General features: G+C 35.0%; 1 protein-coding gene and 1 pseudogene across 1 annotated transcript; both read right to left on the reverse strand.

Annotated features, from left to right (window-relative positions):
- Positions 1-255: 255 nt before the first annotated feature.
- LOC143628281 (uncharacterized) lies at positions 256-10,781 on the reverse strand. Its single transcript, XM_077097915.1, has 22 exons — positions 10,569-10,781; positions 10,139-10,495; positions 9,942-10,074; positions 9,224-9,402; positions 7,748-7,821; positions 7,606-7,641; positions 7,435-7,525; positions 7,231-7,290; positions 6,572-6,761; positions 6,037-6,230; positions 5,745-5,849; positions 5,522-5,632; positions 3,995-4,060; positions 3,799-3,897; positions 3,443-3,664; positions 3,144-3,362; positions 1,635-1,940; positions 1,382-1,563; positions 1,069-1,171; positions 821-966; positions 645-724; positions 256-446 (listed from the first exon to the last, which is right to left on the reverse strand). The coding sequence occupies exons 1-22, from the start codon at positions 10,779-10,781 to the stop codon at positions 256-258; spliced, it is 3,357 nt and encodes a 1,118-aa protein (XP_076954030.1).
- Positions 10,782-24,222: 13,441 nt separating this feature from the next.
- On the reverse strand, positions 24,223-25,008 carry LOC143628261 (uncharacterized; annotated as a pseudogene).
- Between the last annotated feature and the right edge of the window lie 11 nt (positions 25,009-25,019).

Genomic DNA, 25,019 nt, shown 5'->3' on the forward strand with positions numbered 1-25,019 from the left:
CAAATGAACCTTTCTACTAAACCCACCCTTTCAAATGCCAAACCTCACAAAAGTGTAACTTATATGAGTATGAAGTTACATACTAGAGTTAAGAGAAGAATGGAAGTTAAGATCTCACATCTTCTGAAGCCTTGTTTGTTGTAGTATGATAAGCACTTCCCGGGACATAAACAAGAAGTTCGCAGTCAATCATTCTTTCATAATGGTCCTGAAAATACCTTTCATTGTAAATATAAACAACCACTAAAAACTCTTTCAAGTATGCAAAAAAAACATTATTTTTAAAACCTTTTGGTTGTCCTGAACGGATTTAAGGTTGGCAAGCAAGCGGTTAAGTTGTTTCTTAGCCTTGGCTCGTTCTAAGCGTCTTTCAGCACATTGAGCTGCTGTTACCTCTGCATGACATGCAATACATAGTGTCCTCATGTTTTCTAGCCTACATTCACCTGCAACATGGATCATATTGATAAAAGTTAATAACATAAGACGACAAAATATGTAGGGTAGGGTAACCTTAAAGCAAGAATGGAGTCATGGACCATTCATAAGTAAACAAGGTCAAGATGCTTGCATTAATTTAAATCCATATAAAATACAACAGTACAATATTATACTAAATTAAGAATTAAAAATTAAAAGGAGACCTCCCCCACGATATACTGGTACAATGTGATCTGCATGCCACGCATTGCCCTCTGTTGGATCACTGATGAGCTTTTCAAGTCTAGAGAAATCAAGAAAAAAGAATTATCAATAATATTATTAGATTTAAACCATAAGGCAAAATATAAGCAGACATGAGACTTGATGTAAAACTCACAAATTTTTACGTGCTACCAACTTTGGGGCTTCTTTAATAACAAATTCTCTACGCTTCTCAAGTGATAAAGGTTTTATATTTTTCACAAGTTTTCGACAATCAAGATGACAATTTGTGCATATGCCATGTTCAATTTGAGCAAGCCCCTGCAAAACCTATGTTAAATCTCAAAACTAATAACAAATATAATCCTACCAAAAAGAATATAATCATATACACACACACACACACAATATTAAATCACTGACCGTGCGTAGGTATCTATTACTAGTTCTTAAGCGATATTCTTCATAACACTCCAAATCACAAAATAAATCCTCAAAGAATTCAGGCTCCTTGGCGCTATTTTTCCTGAGATTATGAAAAAGTTTACTTAGAAACTGCCAAAAAGGTTAAAAACAGATTTGTATTTTAATAATATTAAAATTAAAAGTAACAAAAAATTACTTCAGGCCAAATGCGACGAGTTCTGACCCGTCTTATTAAATTACCCATTTTCACCCGAACCCATTTCAACCCACCCATTTTGCCACCTATATATGTTAACTTCACTCGACTTACGTGCAATTCTTTTGACACAGTTTACAAAGTGGTTGACCAGTCAAAGACCAACCCTGCATGTATTGTCTTTCTTTTTTACCATGAAAGATGGAAACATTCTTCCATACAGCATCTGAAGGGAGGGGGTGGCTTATATCATCTAGTGATGTATCACGCTTCTTACTTCCACCTTTTAGCAAGCCCTGTTTAATAATAAATTGTTAGCGGGTCCCATCTTGCCGTGTCAAAAAGAATGACAAAGTCTGAGACATACATCTTTATCATGGTTTTGGCTTTCATTCAGACACAGCTCCACAGCCAAAGGAAGTTGAAGAGGCTTGTTGTATAGTTTATTTTGCTCAACGGGCCTCAGACTGTTCCATTCTTTAACGAAACTTAAAAGAGCGGGCCTGTATATAGAATCATCATTGATAGATTTAGAGGCAAATTTTTTGTCATCAATTGATGGATCTTTTGTCTCGAGTTCTTCGGGCCGGAAATTTTTGAACAATGGGGTAGGCCTTGTTTCCACTCCATGTATACATGAATACAAGTGGATTCTACCTGTGTATTTGCTGACCTGAAAAAATAGTCCAAATTGGCAAACAATCAAATGTGATGAACAATATGTTGCACAGGTTTGAGTGTAGTGGGCCCGATTGTTTCAAGAATAACTGCAATAACATTTGTGCACACCCGCCACACCAACATGATTGTAACCGTAGAAAAGAAGGTTAATAATGGTGTAAAATCCAACCAACTTTCAACATTTTAGCAGTTTAACCTTGCACTTTTTTTAACGATTTAGTCTCTTAAACCAATTTTCTGACTTATCCAAACCTATACACAAATATGCACACAACACACACACACACACATATATATATACCAATAATATGTTGAGAAGTGTGAGAACCATATCAACTCTTGTACTATTTATTATATATTTATTATATAAACAGACTAAAATAGTAAAAAAAGAGTTAATAATGGTGTAAAATCCAACTAACTTCAACATTTTGGCAGTTTAACCTTGAACTTTTTTTAACAGTTTGGCCTCTTAACCAATTTTCTGACTTATCCAAACATATACGCACATATGCACATGCACATGCACATGCACATGCACATGGACACACACACACACACACATATACCAATAATATGTTGAGAACTGTGAGAACCATATCAACTCTTGTACTGTTTATTATATAAACAGACTAAAATAGTAAAATGCATGCAGATTTCAATATTTCTCAGGTTTATGTTAACTAAACTGATAGTATTTTATCCATCTATCTATATCTCTATATACACACACATACATTATATGCATATGTGCACAATTTTTATAAAAAAGATATTCAGGAGAGAAGATAAGATCTAAGAGTGAAGAGAGATAAACAAAAAATTATTGTCCCTTTTACATTTTTCATTGAAGCGAAATGCAAATGTCTTGTGCGGTTCTCGTGGTTCTCAACATACTACTGGTTTTGAAAAGAGCGCGCCACTATGTGCATGTGTGTGTGTGTGTGTGAATATATATGCGCAGGGTTTATGTTGAGTTTAACCAACCATCTTTCACCATTTTATCAATTAAGTCCCTTAATCATTTTGTAGGTGTCATCCTAAACCTTTTTTTTAGGTTGTTTCATCCTTAAAAAGATTGATTGAATTCCGATAGTTAAACTTTCTTTAGAACCACTGATAAATTTTACCACTATTATCCCATCCTAGAAAAAAAACACCTAAGACATACATGTAAATGTGTATTAAAACATACCTCAAACCGGAGAGAATTTGCTGGGATACAATCTGAGTCAGCTTCAACTGGATTAATAGGTTCTGGATCACTTGGGATTTCAATGACATTCAACTTGTCAACATCAACTGAAGTGCTTGAAATTATTATATTATTCCTCTTAGTTTCATGAGTATATACTTCCATTGTCCCATTGGATGTCATATTTTCTTCATTATGTACTTTTGGAACTATACTAGCCTGTCAATCAGCAAAAACATTGATGCATTCAGATCAAAGTAATCACATAAAAACATCAAAAAGAAGTTTGAAGTTCGTACGGTTTTCTTGTAGCGGTACTTAAGAAATGGACCAAATGCTTCATCTTCACTTTTTGAAGTAGTGGTCTCATTAACTACTGGCTGCATCTCTTCACCAGATGCATATTGAGAACATACCACGGGCTCGGTTTCAGAACATTCATTTTCACTTCCCTCCTCAAATGTTAAGTTCTCTTCTTTATCTTTTTCTTCAATGGTTTTAAGTAAAGAAACATCTTCAACCTGCAAATATTAAGTTTATTGCACTTATATCCCTTGGACAGATCTAAAACAAACCTTAAACGAAAATTAAGGTAAATTAAATGATATATCATTAAAAAAAAAGTAAACTACAAAAAGCTGATAAAGATATATACCATAATCTCTTTCAACGAGTCATACTTCCCATCTACAGTTGATGAAGTGCGATGCAAACTTCTATTCAATCTTTTCCAGTGTGATTCATCCGAGGTATCCTGGAAACAAATCATCAAAAGTCATGACAGCTAAAAAAAGAAAGAAAATCATACATGGGCCAGAATTGTATAGCAGATGAGTTAGCAATATGCATACCTTGGCACAAAATATATAAACGTTTACTGAGTTAGTTTGACCACGTCTATGAGCTCGGCTTTCAGCCTACAATGTTCACAAAAAGCATCAAGCAACCACACCATCAATAATCATATATATTGTATGGTAAATTGGTAATATCACGGCTAAAAAGCTAACTTAATGCATTAAAGTCCAAGAAAGCAATACCCTTTATTTTTTTGGACACTAAAGAAGGAACATAAGGGACTTTAAGATAATAATCTTAAAACCATAGTTACCAAATACGCTACAGAAGGTGCGATTACCATATTGTATCGGAGTGTGCCGAAACGCAATTGGATCGATTGTTTAGTGTTCCGATCGATTAGGATAATGGAATTATTTAATTAAATAAATATTATATAAATTGGAATTATTTAACTGGAAAATAAATATTATATAAATAATGGAATTAGTTAATTATGGAATTATGTATGATAATATAAGTTTATAATCTGTTATGGAATTATGGATAATCTCTTTTGGATAATATGTTATGGAATTTTAGTTTTGGATATGGCATTTGATTATCTGTTATGGAATTAATGTTTTGGTAATTATGTTTTTGCCTTTTTGGTAATTTTTGTTTTAACTTGGGTGCACCGAACCAGATTCTATGGTACACCGTACCGGTTAGTACCGAAATGCAAGGTTTAAAATTACAGAAACGAGCTTCGAGGCGAAACAAGGTGTAAGACCGAGGCGGAATTAGAAAAATAAATATAAAAATTATATATCTTACAAAAACTGAAAAAGTTCATAGATTCAATAGTCATAAAACCAAACACAAAGTCTAATTCATCAAACACATAAAAACATACAAAGTTTGTAATCAAAGTACTTGATGTTCTACCCCATACTTCCAAGCTGGATCTTTCCTTGCATTTTTACTAGACATCCCCTAAAACTAATTGAAATAGCAAACATTCAACAGCAAACATTAAACTAATTGAAACGACAAACAATCAAAAACTAAAACAGCAACAATAAAGTGGCAAACAGCAAACAGCAAACTGATCAAACTGAAACTGAAAACTGAAAACCGATCATACAGCAAACTGAAACAGCTAAACAAAAATAAGCATAAAAATTATATCAAATTAAGCTTATAAACAGCAACAAAAAATTATAAACAGGTAAAACAGCAACAAAAAGACAGTTATAAACAGGCAAACAGCAACAAAAACAGTTTATAAACAGGCGTGCGCCTCGGTCCTCCGTACCGCCTCGATGGTGAGGCGTCCGCCTCACATAAACGAGGCGTGCGTGTCAAATAAGGTGCAGAGGCGGCGCCTCATACACGTTTTTCCTCCAAACCGCCTCGAGGCGTGCGTCTCGAACGTTTTTTCAAAACCATGCCGAAATGAACCTAACCCCCTTCGTACCGAATACGCCACCTTGAGCGAATTGCGTACCCGTATTTCGTTCCCGTACCGAAGCGAACCGCGATTTAGGTAACTATGCTTAAAACATGTGTTAATAACATAAGACCCAGCAAGATAAAACCTGTTGAAAGTCGGATATTTTCTCAGGTAATTCTAAAAAAACCACATTTTGTGCAGCTGACAAGTCAAGTCCACTGCTCCCAGCAAGTATCCCAACTAATGCAATTTTAACCTGACAATACAAAAATTATGTAGGAAACTTAATGAAGTTACAACAGTCAGCTAGATGCTGAAATCTATTATAAGGATATTCAAGTAGTGTACTGAGAAAGCACTTAGCATGCCTCTTTTGAATGTTGGAAAGAATTGATTGAGTGTTGTCTATCTCTGGCAGATGCATCACGCCCATCAATGCGTACAAACTTTATCCCCTTTTCACATCGGAACTCCTGTTGAATTATATGGCATTATGAAAAGTGCATAACAAATTGATTCATATTTTACTGCAAACGTACAAAAAAACAGGTAAAGAGGATGGCGCTAGAATCAAGTTTGATTGGTCTGAAAGATGCCAATATGTTGTTTCTTACTAATATGCAAATGGTGAATGAAACAGCAAAAGGAGAACTTCATTACCTGTAATCTATCAGTAACCTTATGATAATGAACAAAAATTATCATTTTATGAGAACTTTGACTCGAGTCAAACTTTTCATCATCATCATACTCAGCCATCATTGGATGCATAAGTAGCCACTCTTTGAATCCTGCTAGTTTTGCCAGACCGATAACTTGATTGGATGGCCTTGAAGAGCTGCACGCATCATCACCTAAAAGCAAGAAAAATAACAGAATAAGTAGGAATTAGATATTGCAAGAGATTTGCATGCGCTCAGGAAATATTTAGAAGGAACCCTTCTGTAAATATGTAATAAAAAACAGGATTTCACCCACACGTCTATTCAATATTAATGCTTGTTAGCAGTGTAGAGGCAAGAATTTTGGCTCGATTGAAGCCGTAAAATTATCAATGGAGCCAATATTTTGAAGCAACCTTTTAGAGTCCAAGCAGTTTACAAGTTGAGCAAGTTCTAATATGAAAACATGGACAGAATGATGAAAATCTGTTTACTGTATACATACACAAGCAAATGGAATGCTGAAATCTTACTTTTTTCATCATGTTGATTAAGATCATCTGATGAACCATCTTCAGCCTCATTTGCTGCAGAAGGATCATCGTTTGCCATACTGCAAATTGCTACTGCAGAATCAAGATCTGATTTCTTGAGAACCAAGCTGATAATTTGCCTTCGTATGGGTGGTAATTGCTTCAAAACATGATCCTTCAATCGTCTTATCTATATGATATAAATTCAAGATATTAACTAAAAAGGATGATAAGCAAACAATAATATTCATGAATCAAGCCCATTTTATATACTATTCCCTCCATCCCAAAAGTACCACTTCATATTCCTTCTAAAAAAAAGCTTCTCTGCGACGATTTACCCTTAAATTTGATGTCATAATATATTCAGCTTCTTCCCAAGTTTTTCTGTAATTCTGTCCCAGAAAAGACTTATCTTTCAAGGTATAACCTTAAACAAATGGATGTCATAAAATACTTACTTTCCCAAAAAGTAGATAGACAATCATCTTCCATATTTTTTATCACGTTTAGAATGTTAGACCTAGACACCTAGTCCTTGCAGATTTATATTGAACATTTTTTGGGGTAGAGCATGGTTTATGGAAAAGGAGTATTCCAACAATATAAGTTATAAGTCAAACAAACGATAAAGAAATACACAGGCATCAAGAACTAACCATAACAGTCTGCTTCAGTAACACATTCAGTTCCTCCAATCGAATGCCCTTTGAGAAATCCTAAAGGAATGAAACAATACCAAGAATATAGAAGATATGAGTTCTGTTCAACACATCATAAAATGTGCGTATAATATATCATATACTTGTCTAAGCACGCACATATGTTTATGCGCGCACATATTTAGGATAAACAAATGCTACCTGATAGACAATCCCTTGATAAGTGCGGACGGTGCTCATAGAACAGTAGGTTTTTGCAAATGCAAGCTTATCTTTTCCAAGCAGACCAGGCCTACAAAAGCAGCATTTATCAAGAAAATTGCAAATGTGATGTGATTACTAACAAAATAGAAAGCAGGAAACAAAATTTACCATAATATGTTTATTTGGTGAAAAATGTCATACGGCCTATTAGCACCTAGGAGAAATACGAGACCAAAAAAATTAGGGCACATGCATTATGGCATTACATGGCAGTAAATTCCAAGAAATGTAACATTTTCTTTGCCACAACCTTGACAAAGAAGGAGTCCCTGAGAGTAAGATTACATGATTGATCTTTGGGGAAACATCAAGTACAGCTTGTGTCTGTAAATAAAAGGAATGAACATAAGGAAATCAAAAGAATAATAATGAAAGCTAACTTGGATTGACCATTCAAACCTAATTACCTAAAGCATGTCAAGAAATTCAACAGATAAGAGGATGTAAAATTAATACGATGATTGCATGCAATCTAGCAGGCAGCTTGGTGCAAGATGAAAAGCACAGTCCAATACTAGATGTAATAGTATTGCATTCAAAAACTAGTTTTTGAGTTGTTGCAAGTCACACTAACCCTACTACTTTATGTAGAGAAAAATCCATACTCTAAAAAAGAGATTAAGAAAAGACAAAACGTTGGCAGAACACTTGAGTTTCATGAATCATGAACATTACAGCAAGTAATAGCCACAAAGTAAACTGTGTGCTATTGTGACAGTGTAGATTAGAATTTTGATATCAGATATGCTAAGTGGTTAGTGGCCACAAAAAACAAATAGGAAATATTGTACTTGGTTAATGCACATATTGTTATTATTTTTTTCATTTCTAACCAACTAATGCACAAACTTCAAACAGTGCTTCATATTCAAGATGGTATATTCTATTGGACAATATGATAATTACAATACATAGAGACGAACCGAGCCCATTCTCTTGGTTCGTTCCTGCTTCTTTTTATTATTTTTGTTTCTTATTTCTTATTTTAACGGTGTTTTAGTCGCACCTAGGACCACGGTCCACACACCGATCTCAAACTACAGTTTGATTATTTCTTTTAAGATCTACGGATCTCATCTCTTGATCTACGGATCTAAGAGACGCCGTTTGACCACAGTCCCCGGCCATGCTTTTGTTTTTTTCTTTTTTTGTTCTGTTCTTTTTTTTTCTTTTTTAGATCTATCCAATGGCTGCTAGCCTCGACACACCGCCACACGACTACGTTCGCCGGTTGTCGAGTTACCTTACCTCTAGCAATGGTCTAAATCATTCTGGGAACTATGAACCAATGAACTACAGTCACGTAACTCCAACAATTTTGATGATATTTTTTTTAAAAAGATCAATAGTGTTACAAGCTGGCCGTGTCAGATTCAGCCCCTCAATCGCGCGTGTTCGATTCTCTACCATTTTGACTGGGCGAGTATCGGATAATATAGTATTGTTATACTATTTAGTGTTTATTAGTATCGGGCCATGAGCCCGGTTCATCTCTATATATTGTAATTACTATTGAATGGAATGATCAACCAGTTTTGCCATCTAATATATTCGGGCTATAGAAATTAAAAAGCAAAAAATATGCATTATTAAGAATAAAACAGTGCTTCAAATTTAAGGATTAGACAAATATGCAGCTCAGACGTCAAATAGGGAGTCAACAAGTATACAAATATATTAAAAAAATTAAGGTTAAGTGAATTGCCAATATAATTACACACTATACCTCTCCTGCTTCAGATGATTTTCGTTTCGTACAGCGCACGTGATGTGATTCATCAACAATCAATACAGCCCACTTTTGCTTTAAAATGCTCTTCTTCAAATGATGCAGCATTGTATAAGATATGACAACGACTTTTGGAGACCTTGCTAAGTTTTCAGGATTATTTACATGACCAAAAACTGGAAGACAATGCAATTACAGAAACAAAGCATCAGCTATTATAAGTTGCTCAAAAAGATATAGTTCTTACATTTACCAATTGTAATTTATGCCAATGATACTATTTGAAACAAGCTGAGATGACAAATAAAATGTGTATTTGCATCAGGTAAAACATGCACATGCTGAAGAGATAGTATTACCCTAAACTCCTAAAGAACAGACACTTACATTAAGACAAGAAAAACCAACCAACAAAATCATCATCAATATACAATCCAAAAACTAGTTATATACCCTATTTCCATATATTATTTGTCACTTTCTTAGATCATCAAGACTCAGGTACTATTATACATAGTGTAAGGAGGAGCAAGTACACTTCGAACCAGTTGCGCCTCTCATGATGCATTCCTCGATACCGAACATCACGGTTAACTTTAAAAAAAAAACAGCTCACAGTCGAATTTAAAATATTTCATCATCTGTATGCTAGTTTCAACTGCAACGCTATTAATTAAAATAAAATAACAGGATAACCCCTAGTTGAGAAAGATACCTAGATGAATATCAGAAGGCAAACAAGATGGAAGCCAATGCTCCAACTCTTCTGCCCATGTATATCTCAAAATAGCCGGGCACACGACTAGAATTGGGCCTTCATTCATGAAACAGCTTGCAATTGCAATGGCCTAAAATCAAGCAAACAACTAAGTCAATGTATACTAGTTATCATCTGATTACAATTATTATTACCTGAAGTGTTTTTCCGAGGCCCATTTCATCAGCAATGAGACACCTACCGCCCCTACGCAATCCAAACTTGACACCTTCAATTTGGAAGGGAAGCATCACCTCCAAGAGAGACTTTGAAAGTCCTCCCATTAACTCGTCTACTTTCTGTTCGGACAAGTGTTCAGGCCTGCAGGGCTCCCATCTTCCCTCAACATAAGCACGTGATAATACGCTTACAGCTCTGCGCGTCACGTAAGGGATATCTTCATACTCAATGCGCTCAGTCTTTAACGCTTTGACAACAGCGTCATAATCTTTCAAATGGAACACGCATGCCTCTCCACCGACATGAGTTTGTGTGTAATGCGATGGAACCACCTGGTGAATTAGGGCAATAATAATCAATAGAATAGAATGTAAGGAGGATTAATTAATAAATAATAAAACATACAATAGGGAGGCAGTGGGTTAACTTCTGGAAGCAATCGGCTTCACCGGGAAACGAGTAGCCGTCGACGGGCAATGGCTTGACGGAGAAGGAGTCCGGCGAGGAAATCTCGAGGCGGACGATGAATTTGTGAGTGGGTTTTTGGCACTTGGTTAGGTTCCAGGGTTCTTCGTGGTGTCCTGGTGACTTGCGCTTAGGAGGACGTGGAGGTTCCATTTTGATTATCCCGTTTCTCTTCTCCTTAGGGTTTTTAAGTAACTGTAGAACCGGATTTCAAAAACAATGGTCCGCTTTGGTTCCATTTTAGGCTGCATGATTTATTTATTTATTTAAGGGTTTGAAAAAGAAAAAATAATAAAACTTTTTTTCTTTGAGCTTTTTTATTAAAATAAAAGAAAAAAAAATAGAAAGAAAAGTTAGGGTTTTTTTCTTTCAAAATTTTTTAGCCAAATCTGGCTTGATTCTGAAAAAAAGTATATAGTCATGTACAATATTACTAATTTTTCCTATTTTTTCCTTCCAGTATAACTCAATAATGAGAATATGATTGTAAAGTTACAATTTTTTTCCTATCTAACTCAAGAATGTAATTAACGCTTTCTTTTATATTCTTTTATTTAACTCGAGAATGTCTTTTAAATAGATAATTTCTTTTCCTTACTTCCCCTATCCAATCTTATCAATGCTTTTCCTTGTATTTTAAACCCGAGAATGCAGTGTTAAGATCCTCCCATTTGTGACCATTTTGGATCTTCACACACCATCTTTTTTTCTATACGGCTCGGGCTCGTATAAGGCTATACGGTCGTATAGCACCTGAATCATGTCAGTTTGTGTCGGAGCTTGTCGGTCATTGTTTGTAGTGCCTCATATCGGGCGTATAGACAATTTTTTGGACACAATTTTAAATATTAGTACGTTAATATGGCCGTATAGATCTATACGCGCATATAAATAAGTTTTTGGACATGATTTTAAATATTAATACGTTAATATCTTACATTTTAATGTATTAAGTACATAACATACTTGGCTAAATATGATATTTTTGAATAGAATAAATTGTATATAACATACTCGGCTAAATGATTTATAGTTGTACCCCGAGAACATTCGTTTAAGATTATATTATATTCCATTTTATAATAGTCTATACACGATAATCAATCAATGATTAACCAAACAAGAAAACATTTGGTCAAAACATACCGATAAACATCTGGTCCACATACATGAAAATAAAAGTGCACCCCAAACATTTGGCAAAATTTTTCTATACGACCGTAATGAACAACCAAACAAAGGAATCTATAACACAATGCATTGAAAAACCCAATTAAAAATCATAATGAATAACCAATAACACAATATAAAAAACCCACTAATTTTTGTTTTTATTTTTATATAACAATATGATATTCATATTAAAAATAAAAAAAACGTTTGTTATTATGGTGAATTTTTTTAAAAAAATAATGTTGCATGAAAAAGTTATTGATGTTTTAAAACGATGGGGGAATTGACACGTGTCTTGCATGTGGAAAGAGAAAGTCAACAAAAGTTTGTTATTACCCTTATGCCTTTCTCATCAATTTATTTTCTTAAATTAATCTTCACCATTCAAATTTAAGATCAATTGATTAGATTTCTTCTCACCTTTCTCATTTTTGTTGTCATTTGTTGTAACACCCCAACCCGGAACGGGCTAACGTGTCACCTTTACAGATATCAAAACATAACTTATAAAAGCCTAAGTCGAATTTGATTCCATCAAATAACCAAAAAAAAAAACATTTATAGTCTTCTAAAATCTTGAACTTTATTACTCTCTCTCACCACTAATTCCCCTGATTTCCCATATCACCTGTTAACAAATAAGAAAAACACAAAAAAGAAAATACGGCAGAACCAAAAATTTGCCCAGTAACGGAAAGAACAATAGTAAATGTAAAGACGGACATACAGAAAACACCACATATACTGAACTGAAGAAAGGACTGAATTGACACCAAAACGAACACAAACTCGAAATCCACACCGAAACAGAAACAAATGATTTACATCATCAAAACCATAATCCGACACATGGTCATAACGTAATCAGATGCATATATATAAACATATTAAAACATATCAGAAACAGAGCATATATAGATACTAAACTACACGACCGTGATGTAATAATAATAAAATAGGTCGTGTCACACAGAAGCACCCAGAACCAGAAACAAAGGGGCACACAGCTAGCTAGTCCATGCACCTATGAGATGGTACGTGTGGCGTACACGCATTGTTCTATCTCTCAGAAGTCAGATCTCAGGAGTCGGAGCTAAGATCGATCTATACGCCTCTAGGGGCCAGAGTGCTATACAAGCACAAGCTAGAGACGCCGTGAACTTTGATTACGCACTGTCACGATAAGTGCCATGTCGATGACGCCCCAACGACAAGTTAGAAATGCTCGGATAACAGAGTACTGAAGCTAAATTCATATAACTAAATTCGAACAGGAACATGCAACAATGAATACAAAATATATATAACCTATTGCATGTTAAAAACTTAATATTAAACATATCATACGGATAAACTGAACTCAATCTGAAACTGAAAAATAACAAAAATCCGCACTACGAAGTGACGGACATAGAATATAATATAGAACCAGTACCATGAGTGAAGAAAACTAAAATCCGTACTACAAAGTAACGGAATATAATTAATATTAACAGGAAACAAAAACAGAATCCGTACTGCGAAGTAACGGAATATAATTAATACTATGAGTGAAAGAAACCAGAAACCGTACTACGAAGTAACGGAATAGAGTTAATATACTATGACTAAAAGTAAACAGAAACCGTACCTTAATCAAAAGAAGCGAAGCAAATGAAAGGCCATCCATAACACGTATAATAGCCAGATATCCAAGCAAAATCGAACGCATCAGAGGCTAAATTGTCGGACAATTGAAGAGTGAGATAGCAACTGTAGTTCGCCCTCACGGTTTCGCAACGGGGCTAGTATCACCGAACGACAAAAGGAACGGATAGCGGCAGTTTAATAACATGGTTGCGGAGCCAACTACTGTGCTGTAGCGTGACGTGATGATGGTGGCACCCAGCGATCCGAACTGGCTGTCAAAGCGGCGGCGGTGGTTGTCTCCGGCGACAAATACGTCGGTGGTGGCGGTTCTTCAACGATTCCGGCAGCGGTTGTTATAGCAGTGACGGCGGAGTAGGAACGACCATTAATAGAGGGCTGATTTTAATGGTTGCAATGTGGTGCGATGGTGGTTTGGTGACTACAATATTTTCCCGTAGAACATTAACTCGCAACATTTTTTTATTAGGCTAATAGATAAGATCTAAGCTTGAATAATAAATATCTTCCAATCCCTTTTCTTGCGGTGGAATTGGTTGAAACAATTTTGGAAACTATATCATGGAAACTTTTGAGTCAAAATATTGAAATGAATTTGGAGATCACGTTGTACAGCGGCAATTTCGGAAGTAAAACATGGCTATCCAAAGTTTGTATATATATTCTTTCTAAACTTTCATTTGTTTGCTAAATTACATATAACTTTTCCATTTTAACTTACTTTAAATGAAACCTCATACTTGCATGCATGACTAACTTAAATTCTTAGGAAATACCCTTTTCAACAATTTTTAATAACTCAATTGTGACATCCCTCGATTTCGGGTCAAATTGTATTTATTTTGTATTTGTTTTTATGTTGTAAACCAACCCGATTTATATCCCGAACATTTCAAATATATAAAATATTGGATTTTATGTTACTAAAACATTCCCGCTTGTCTAATTTGAAAAACCCCTTTTACGGATTCGAAAACGGACTTAAAACGCTCAAGATACATCAAAAACGAACTTCCGGACGCGAACCGACGTGCAGATCAGCAGCAGACCAACAGCCCTATCTTTTTTTTGTTTTTTGTTTTGTGACTTGTCTTGACCCCTCTTGCATGCAAACCTTGATATCACACCCCATGCTTGACCCTTTCAACCCACCCTATATATACACCACTATCCCCTTCATTAATCCCTGCTCATTCATCTCTTTCTCTTTCAATTTTCAAGCATTCAAAGGTGTTCTTCATATTTTTTGGCAGTTTGATTTTCCAAAGTCAAACTGACCATAGTCTTACATTATAATCAACTTGTTAACACTTATTTATACTTGAAGATTGTTATACAACATATATATAATAGCACCCTTTGTACCTTCGGTGGGCATTTCTCCGGTCTCGGTCGGTTAAGTGTCCGGCCCATAAGACAAAGCTACATGGAGGACTCGTAGTAGTCCTTCATTATATATATTTTCCGCATCTAACCATCAAACTTGTTATACTTGTTTAACTTCTGCTCATCTTAGTTCTATTTTACATTTTGAGTTCCATGGTTATGGGTTTGTAGAGACTAGCCTCGGTTATTCCGTAAATAGCTTCAAACCGGAAGCCGAACTCTTGTTTACTAGTTTGTTTAAATAGTTGTATAAACATGTTTTATGTAAGATTTGAGTTTCTAAAAACCATTTTAATTAGTTCCATGGTTATGGGTTTGTAGAATCTAACCTCGGTCTTATCCCGAAACAAGATCCGAACCGGAAACCGAACTTTCGTTTAAAGACTTTGTTGTTGACTTTTTGTATGTAAGACTTTGGTATTATTATTTATAAATTATTTTACAAGTTCTATGATGTTTGGACATGTGGTAACCATTCTTGGCCTTATTCCAAGATAAAAACAGAACCAAACCGAACTAAACCAAGTTTACTCGCTTAAGACACACAAGTGTGTTTTTAACCATTAAAGCTTATATACTTCTTTAAAAATACTTTATAAACTGATTTTAATTATTTTCACAAAGTACTCGGAATGTTGAATCCAACTTGATCTTATAACAAAGTTTGGACCGATTAAACCGAACACTCGCTTAACGGACGTTGTTAATTCTAAAACAATAGAACTACATACTTGGTTAAGTCTCTTTAAGATTTATTGAGTTATCTCATACATTTATTATTTTGGAAAGTTGACTTTGGGTTTGGTCAAGTCACCAAGACCCGAACTGACCACCCGAACACTCGTTAAAACCCGTTTTAGTATCTATATTATAAAGGAACTTGCTTTCTTGCATTTTTACCCACCTTATTACTTAACATAGGTTGAGTAAAATTAAGGGCTAGATACTTTAACCCGGTTTCGATCAAACTTACATTTTTAAAGGTCTATTATTATAATTTCTTAAATATTTACATTTTAAACCTTAAACTTTAAATTGTTTACATTTCTTATCATTTATTTTCATTTAAAGACTTCCAAGACAACTTTTCTAATACAAGACTTCTTCTCCTTTAGGCTTCGTTCGTTAAACTCATCATTCCGGTTAATCTCCAAATCATCAAATTTTTCAAGTTTATTACTTGACCGTGAGTACTTTCATCCCCCGTTTTCACTATTTTATATTTTGTGGGTGACATTGCAAACTTATTCAAATCCAAATGATTTATACTTGAGTCTTAAACCACAAACTTTATTGTATACTTTACTTAAATAAATGCTCGATTTGGTGTTATATGCTTATATGCTTAAGTGCTAATGTGTTTACCGCTTTTGGATGGTTGATTCATAAATCCGAGTATATCTGGCATCCCCTTATAGAAAGGTGTCGTTAATGTATTCTTATTAACGATTTCATACAAAATCCGAGTATATTTGGCATCCCCTTATAGAAAGGTGTCATTAATGTATTTTTATTAACGATTTCATTTATCTAAATTGTTGCTATTATTTATTGTTTTGTATACAAGTTGTGGAATTTCATATTATATATCTATTGTTCAAAAACTATGAAATTGCTCACCAACCTTTGTGTTGACAAAATCTATTTATGCAATGTTACAGGTTTGACTTTAGGTTGACTCGAGGACTTGAAGAAAAAACGTTATCAAGACTATTAGGATATTAGCAAAACGAACAATATATTATTTACTATGATTTGAATTCGGTTATTATATGAACAAGTTATGTGACTCTTTGTGTTTTTATGAATTTAAATGAGTTGATTAAATATTGTCACTTAATGGTATCGTGTGCGATGAACAATCGGTTGCGCCCCGACGTTTCCGTCATGGTCAGGGTGTGACATCAATAGATCATGGCACAACAGTATTTAACGTTCATTGTGTTTACCATTATTGTTATTATTATTACTAAAAATTACTTAGAATTGATGGCATTGAAATCCCATTACGGAATGACGATTTCACTAGCAGAAAATCAGGAAGTTGACTTCCAATTTCAAGTTTCAAATTGCATCCTAGGATATAAATTATTTAAACATATTAAATCTTTTAATATGTTTCGATAAACCCATGCTTTAAAAATCATAATAAACAATCCTTGTTTACAATATTTATCTAAATCAAATTTAATTCCATCACATGTCTTATACTTTAATTGCTTTTAATTCCATCACATGTCTTATAATTTAATTGCTTTTAAGACGTATTAACTTGTTTAAATTCTAGCACAATAATTTGATATTTAAAATTTTAAGGTTTTTAAATTTCGAGTATTACATTTGTATTTTAACTTTACCTAATTTTTCAATTAGACTATTAGTATGTTTGAGCTATTTTTTATGAGATGTTTTCACTTGAATGGGTTTCCATAATTCGGTACCGAACCGTTACTAAATCGGTACCAAACCCATAGTAAAACGGGTGTTGCCGGGACCGAAATGAACATTTTCGTTACTAATACAGATACCAACGTTTAAAAAATGCGACGATACTGAGCTCATCCCTATACTAGACAACGTATCCTACATTGTTCATTGTTAATTTTATCTTTACTGTTGCACAGATGACTTTTGCTTAATAAGCAAAAATATTTTGTTGGTTCTTTGCAGGAAACATATGGGAGTTATCTAGATCTTCATGAATTACACAGTCACATCTTTTATTGCGGTATATGAAGCTTCTAATAAATCTAGGGTGTCAATTTTGTTAGGTTAGGGGGGTTGATAGGCTGGCGGGTGACTTATGGAACTCGTACACGACCCATATTTTTATTAGTGTCAAATATTTCAACCGTAACTTCGGGTTAACTCGAACACGAACTGTTTAACCCCGTATCCAAACGTTTCATTCAAACCCAAGATAAATTACCCACTAAATTTTAATATTAACAAATGAGGATTGGATTTTTTTTTCAACACTTTTATTTCTATTTTAGTCAAAAATATGTGCACGGTTAACATCAATCCTATCATGACCCATTTATAAACACTTCTATCATGTACTACCCGTTTTTAAACGGGTAAACCGAACACGACCCATTTAAAAAAAACCGGGTTATACTTGCCAACCCAATGTTCTGTGTCGTGTGCGGGTTGTATTTTCTTAAATCTAACTAACGCATGGAATTAAATATGAACCATACAATGTATAGTTTTAGGCTACGAAGACCATGCATTCCGTTGTGACATAAGCATGTCAAAACCCATGGTTCTGCATTACGTTGGCCCAAATTGTGGGCCCACAAAGGTTAATGGTGCAGACATAAGCCTACATTCCCTCAGAATTGCTAATCTCAGACGGACTACAACCACACAACAAATTGGGACTAATATTGGTGGTTTCGAGCTACGTTGCACCGAAACGCCAAAGGAGGTGGAGTCCCCGTCCCGGGGACGGAAACGCCGGCAAAACGTTTCCCGGTCGTTTCCGAAAATTGGGGACGGGATGTGATACGTATCTGGGCTTTGGGTACGGCGTGTTCGAAGTTTCCGAAACAGAGATTCCGGCGAGATTCCAACGCCAGAGCAGTAGGAAGAAGAAAGAAGAAGATGCAGGTTGAATGTGGCGGCTGTTAAGTATTTTTAGGTTAAACGTTTAGGTTTTTTTAACATTTAACCCCTTTATCATGCATCTAATCTCTAAAACTTTTAAACTTTTACATAAAAAGATGTTTTTCTTTAATCTAGTCTCTCTAAGTTTGTATATTTCATTTGTAATCCTAGATTTTAACTATCTTATCCTATATCTATCTATATATTTGTATTTTTTTTATATTTTTTTAATATATTTGTATATTTTTTATATTTTTTTTGCCTTACCGTTGTCGTACCTGTATCTTGGATTTTTGATTTTTGTCGTGTCCCGTCCCCATATCCTGGTCCCGTACCCGTTTCCGTGCTACTTAGGTTGCGAGTCCTACGGTATATTGGAGTGCATCTTATGGCGTTTCCATGTAGGTGAACCCGACCCACTTTTATTTTGCTAATAGTGAAAAAGCAATGCGTTAGTGGTAGCAGTAGTTTTTTTTTTTTGGGGGGGGGGGGGGGGGAGTTATAATTGTTTTGTTAGCATGGACTATGGTTATATTGTTGGACACAATTTTGTTAAGGCCATATGTGCATTGTTTGAGAATTATTCAAGAGTTAAGTTTCTTGCAGCTTGGCATAATGAGAAACTAGGATATATAAAAAATTCTTTAGACTCTGGTGAATGACCAAATGAACATGTCGAACATAACATGACACTAACTCAGTCCGCAGCAACGCGCGGATACGATTCCTAGTTTTATATTAACTAGAGTTATACCCGGCGCGTTGCGCCGGGCAGGTTGGTAGCGATGGTTACATCCAGGCGTTGTCGATTCCATGTCCAAGTGTTGAGGCGGTAAGACGCGAATTCGATCGGCTTCGGTTTCGTGCATTATTGTACCAGAACTAAAACAAAATATAAAACAAAAATATAAAAATTGAGGCGCACCATGGGCAGGCATCAGAACGCGGAGAAGCAACTTTTCTTTATTAAGCAAAAAGAGTACCTAAAAAACCTTTAATTATTCGGATTAAAGCTTGTACCAAATGATCGACACCTACAGACAACTCAACCTACAAACTATAGTGGCTAATCTAGCACCACTACAAATGGCTTCCAAAATCAAAGTCTATATCAAAAGAGGTCTTGAATAACCCAATATAGCCTGGGATTAACCAGAAAAACAAACTAACTTCTTAAAAAAAGGTAATCCAAACTCTACCGGGTTAAAAATATCGTGTTTTAATGGGTCAAAAATAACCCGATATGGGTCAAAGTAATGTGTTTTTTACTTTAGAATTGACAAAATTGACCTGGTAACCTCAAAATGGTTTATTTTTTACCTGGTCAAGTAATTCTGCAAATTTCTGTAACTGCCTCTGGGACCAGTTTGTGATTAAGAAACATTCTTTCCTCACATGTGATCTAACAAAGAAGGATATACTGAAACTCGTCAAAAAATTAGATAAAAGAAAACCGTTAATGGCTCAACCCAAAACAGCCTGTTTCGACATGATACCCAACATCCCGTTACCCAATCTTACCCAACCCATTTAACAATCAAATTCTTTTATAGCTTTCAACCCTTTTGATATTATACTTTAGCAAAAATGTTTCTGAGTTGAATGCTCCTCATTATTTATAAATAAAAAAATTAGTTCTGTTTCTTTATCTCAAATATAGACCAGAATCCAATTTCAGGCATTTGATAATATTAACGAAATTAGAATTCATTATTATTTATAAAAGTAGCAAAAAGATTACAAAAAGAAAGCATCACACATTAAAAAGCCTTGCTAACACTGCTTGCAATTCACCAAATATATGACCCGTTTAACAACTAAGGTTTTTCGAGCTGCAACGGTTGGACCATTTATTGTGGGCTGCATCAAATCCTCAATTTACTAAAAACTTGCATATTCACAAACGGATATGTGAACCATAATACCCTTAACAGAAGTACTCTTAAACCGTGAAACATACCAGCAAAGCAATCTGCACAGTAGTTGTAAACTGCAATGACCAACATGCCTGTCGGTCTCCTAAAATTAAGATTCAAAAACATAGAGAATGAATAGTTAGATTATTACATGTTGGTTTAAGAACCTTCACAAACCATGCTGCATAATTATAAACTAATGCATTGATCATTTTGTAATGTTAAAGAAAACCAATGCATTGACCATTCTTTAATGTTTGAGACGGTTCTGTTTCTGTTATATTGTACATTGAAATTGGACAAAAATGCCTTGTCGTTCATCAATGACTTTGTTACCTTTCAGATTTTACGAATGAATCCCTTTTTTTTAGTCCTTTTCAACTTCCCGCTTCCAAGTTACAAATAAGCAGTTTAAAAGATGACCCATTTGACAAACCATTAAGTTTTAGAGAAATTTGAAAGAACGGATAAAAGGGTTTACACTTTACAGCTCAACACGACCCGACCTATCCAATCTGGATTAATATATAACCCATTTTGGTCGAACCCGTTTTGACTTGTTATCGACCCACAAATTACTCCACCTCTGCTAAAATGTGTTTCATTTTTTTAATGTTACTATCACTATGAGACCAAAATTAGAAGTCGGTGACCCGCTAAATAGGTAAATTCAGTGTTAATCCAATCGGTCCGGGTTGAAGCAAACTACATACACTTTCTATAATTCAAAATTTGAACTTCAGACATTACGAACGCGTTACAGAAGCTCCAAAAAGCTATGCTTTTATTTAAGCCTAGAAAAATGGGCGGGTTGGATTGGCTGTCGGGTCAAAACGTGTTCAAGTGAACATGTGTTGGGTCAAAACAGGTTGCAATAAAAAAGTATCACTATGGTTCGGGTCAGAATGGGTTCAAATGAAAATGTCCTCTGGTCAAAATAGACCGCTTAGAAAAGTATTACTATGAGTGGGGTCAGAATGGACACTGGTCTGAAAGGGTTCGAGCCAAACAGGTTGAAGTGAAAATGTACTTAGATCAAAACGATCCGCTTAAAATTTTTTTATCATAATAGAAATTGAAACTTACCCACTCGGTGAGGCATTGCTGGCCCTTGGGTCGCTTAAGATCAACTGCTTTTCTTCCCGACACAAGTTCCACCAAAACAACCCCGAAGGAATATACGTCAGCTTTTTCAGTGATCTGGCCACTTTCTGCATATTCTGGAGCTAAATATCTAAACCAGTTTAAAGATATAGATTATTTTATTTACAATATAATGGAGACAGTGCGAAGGGTTATAATAGTAAATGCGTTAAAGAATTACCCAAATGTTCCAATTACTCGGGTTGATTCCCCTGTATCTCCATTGGGCCGCCATCTTGCTAGCCCGAAGTCCCCAACCTTGCAAAAATAAAGAAAATACAAATAATAATAATAATAATAATAATAATAATAATAATAATAATAATGCTTTTTTAAGTAAAGAAACATGAAAATAAATGATATGCTAAATATGATTAGAAAAAATTCATCTATGCAGTGGTAATATATACCTGTGATTTTTGGCCCCGCATTAGAAGAATTTACAATAATCAGCAAGTTATATGATCGTTAAACAAAATTAAAATGGTTTCAACCCTATAGAATATAGATCTGGTGGTGCAATAAATTAAGAAACCTTCATTTCATTGTTGCAGATACATTCAAAGAATTTTCCTCCATAATTTCAAATTCCCATTCTACCCTTCAACCATCAAACTGCCATTCCGCCACAATCAAGATCGTTAAAAAATCAAATTAAATCCATATTAAAAATCAAATTAAATCAAACTGCCATTCCGCCATCAAACTGCCAATGCCATCAAACCATTATTAACCAAATTAAATCATCAAGATGCATTAAAAAATCAAAATCCCCACAATCGAGATCGGTGACAGTTATGGAAGTTGGGCACCTGGATTAGGAAGATCTGGAACCTTAAAAAACACCACTCTTTACAGTCCGCGTTATGACCCAGTTTATGATAACAGTTGGATTTTTTTTTATTGAAAAAAAAAAAACAATAAAATTGATGAAGAATTTGAAGAAGCGTACCTACCGATGAGAGAGAGAAAGAGACTCCGATGCGATGAGGATACTTCGATTTAGAGATGATTCAGAGGTGATAGATTTAGAATGAGCCTCTGATAGATTTAGAATGAGGGTGGTGGAAGAGCTAGGGTTTCAAAGGATATAGTTTGACCCGATCTAAACCCATTTAAAGACCTAAGACCCGCGAATTTTAAAGCTTAAATGGGTTAAAAACGGGCTAAAATTAAAATACAAATATGCATATATAAACATTAAAAACGAATAATGTACAACAACCCTTGTAAAAAATCTATATATATGATATATATGGATATAGAGTAGGGAACAGGCTGGGAATGCTCTAATAATGAAACTTAAAGACAAACCAGTCGTGTGATTTAACCCTTAGGGCACGTTCGTTTCACGAACTTTTTTTAAAGGATTTGGAATTGGAATTGGAATTGGAATTGGAATGGAATGGAATGTTCGAGAATCCCTATCATGTGTTTGGTTGGTTAATATGTATTGGAATTGGAATTGGTTTCGAGCTGACACGAGTTTTCGCACTGGACGGGGTGGGTTTCGATTTCCTTTGTTTCTTTTTGGTAGGTTTCGGAGCACGGGACAGGTTGGGTTTTGGTTTCTTCTATTTGTTTTTGGTCGGTTACAGATTCGTTTTCGGCCTTTTGTTTCATTGTGGTCGGTTTTTTCAGTTTCATTTCTGTTCGGTTTCAACTTTTTTGTTTCGCTTTGATCGATTTTTTCGGTTTCCATCAATTCAGTTCAGTTTTGGTTTGTGTTTTGTTTTCGTCGATTTTCGGTTTCGGTTCATTTCTCGTTTTTTTTAAGAACGAGGGCAACGACGGAAACATTTTAGTTTTTTTTACATTTTTTGTTTTTTATTTATATTTTGAGTTATGATTTTTTTATTAATTTTTTTGAACTTTTTTTTGGAGGGGTTTTATTGTTAATAAGAAAATCCTTAACAATCCTTTAAAATAGGTGGGATTTTAAAATCCCATAAAATGTGGGATTTGATGGAATTTAGTCTCCATTCCCATTCTTTCATTTAATGAAACGAACATATCAATTCATGGGATTTAAAATCCCATTCCTTAAAATTGCTTCCAAATTCTTGAAACGAACAGGATCTTAGTTCTAACTACCCATTCTCCAACACTCTTCTACCCTTACATCAAGTCAAATACATAAAACCAAGTTTGCTAATTGAATTCTACATATAAGTTAATTGACACCAATTATAAAAAGGTAATTAGTTGTTTAAATTATTACCAAATCACTACGTTTTACTCATTACCAAATGAATATTAGATGGGTCGACCTCAACACAAAACGACTTTAAACGGATATGCCATTATGGCACGGATAAATATATGAGTCGCGTTCGGATTGAACAATCCAACCACTCAACCGACACGATGACACCCCTAGCCCTTATTGGGTTTCTGCTATATTACTTTTTCACCCCTAGCCCTTATTGGGTTTCTGCTATATTACTTTTTCACCCGTGTATAGGTTAGTGCTATTTTACATTTTCGCCTGTGTATAGACTACGCATTATACAATCAACTCAAAACAAATTCGAGCAATATTGATTAATATGTTTATATTATAAACGTTTGATAGGGATATTAACTATACCGAACACAAACATAAAGAACCAAACGCCCATAAAATGCCATCCAAACATTCAAGTGCAGACTGCATATTCCAATCTATATAAATAAAATGGGTCACAAATTACAATAAGCAATTGCAGCATGCAACCCTAATTAATGATCTCCCTAACCAGCCAATCAAGACTCGGGTACGCAAAATACAAAACAAGAAAAGACGGAACCGCAAACAGGATCGTAACAAGAATATACACAACTAAGATGATCACACTCGTGGGTATGGCATATAAAACAATAAGAAGAAATATAAACACGAATGGGAACTTAGCCGTCAAGTGGACAACATAGATCAATGACTTACTAAGAAACGAGTGCCATCTATTTATGTTAGAATCAGTAGCAGTTGAATCTTGACCATGATCTGGTTCACGGGTGGTGCACGGGCTAATTGTGGTGTTAGCCTGGGCAGTCTGGTTAGTGGGCCAACTGCGGTTCCATGACCAAGAAGACATGGGTGCATGATCTGCACAAGATGAATGAGACTTGATCCGATCACCATTCTTACTCTCAAACCATCCAAAGAAGAAAGTAATTCTTTTTGGGAAACATAAGATTCCCTTTGTAAACGAGGCGAAACGATAACATGTTACACTAAGGGCACGATATGAAAAACGGGAGTTGAATCGGAAGAGTGGGTAGTTTGACCACAGCCCACGGGACGTGAGTACACAGTTCTTACAGAGGGTGTGCCCACACCATAACACGTAAGGCACGTTTTCTACAATATTAAAAGATTCCCAGCACTTAAAAGCTTCATCTCCATTGTTAGTTTCAGAGGTTTCATCATCTGAAGAGTCAAAAGAAGCTTGATTGGATCCTGCAGAGTCAACTTTTGGTCCAGAGGGACTCATAATGGCATTTGAAGTATATCTCCACATGTTGAATACCT

The sequence above is a fragment of the Bidens hawaiensis genome, unplaced genomic scaffold (assembly GCF_021521415.1).
Source record: "Bidens hawaiensis isolate Kalapana, Puna unplaced genomic scaffold, B.hawaiensis_p1.1 tig00004864_1, whole genome shotgun sequence".
NCBI lineage: Eukaryota > Viridiplantae > Streptophyta > Magnoliopsida > Asterales > Asteraceae > Bidens > Bidens hawaiensis.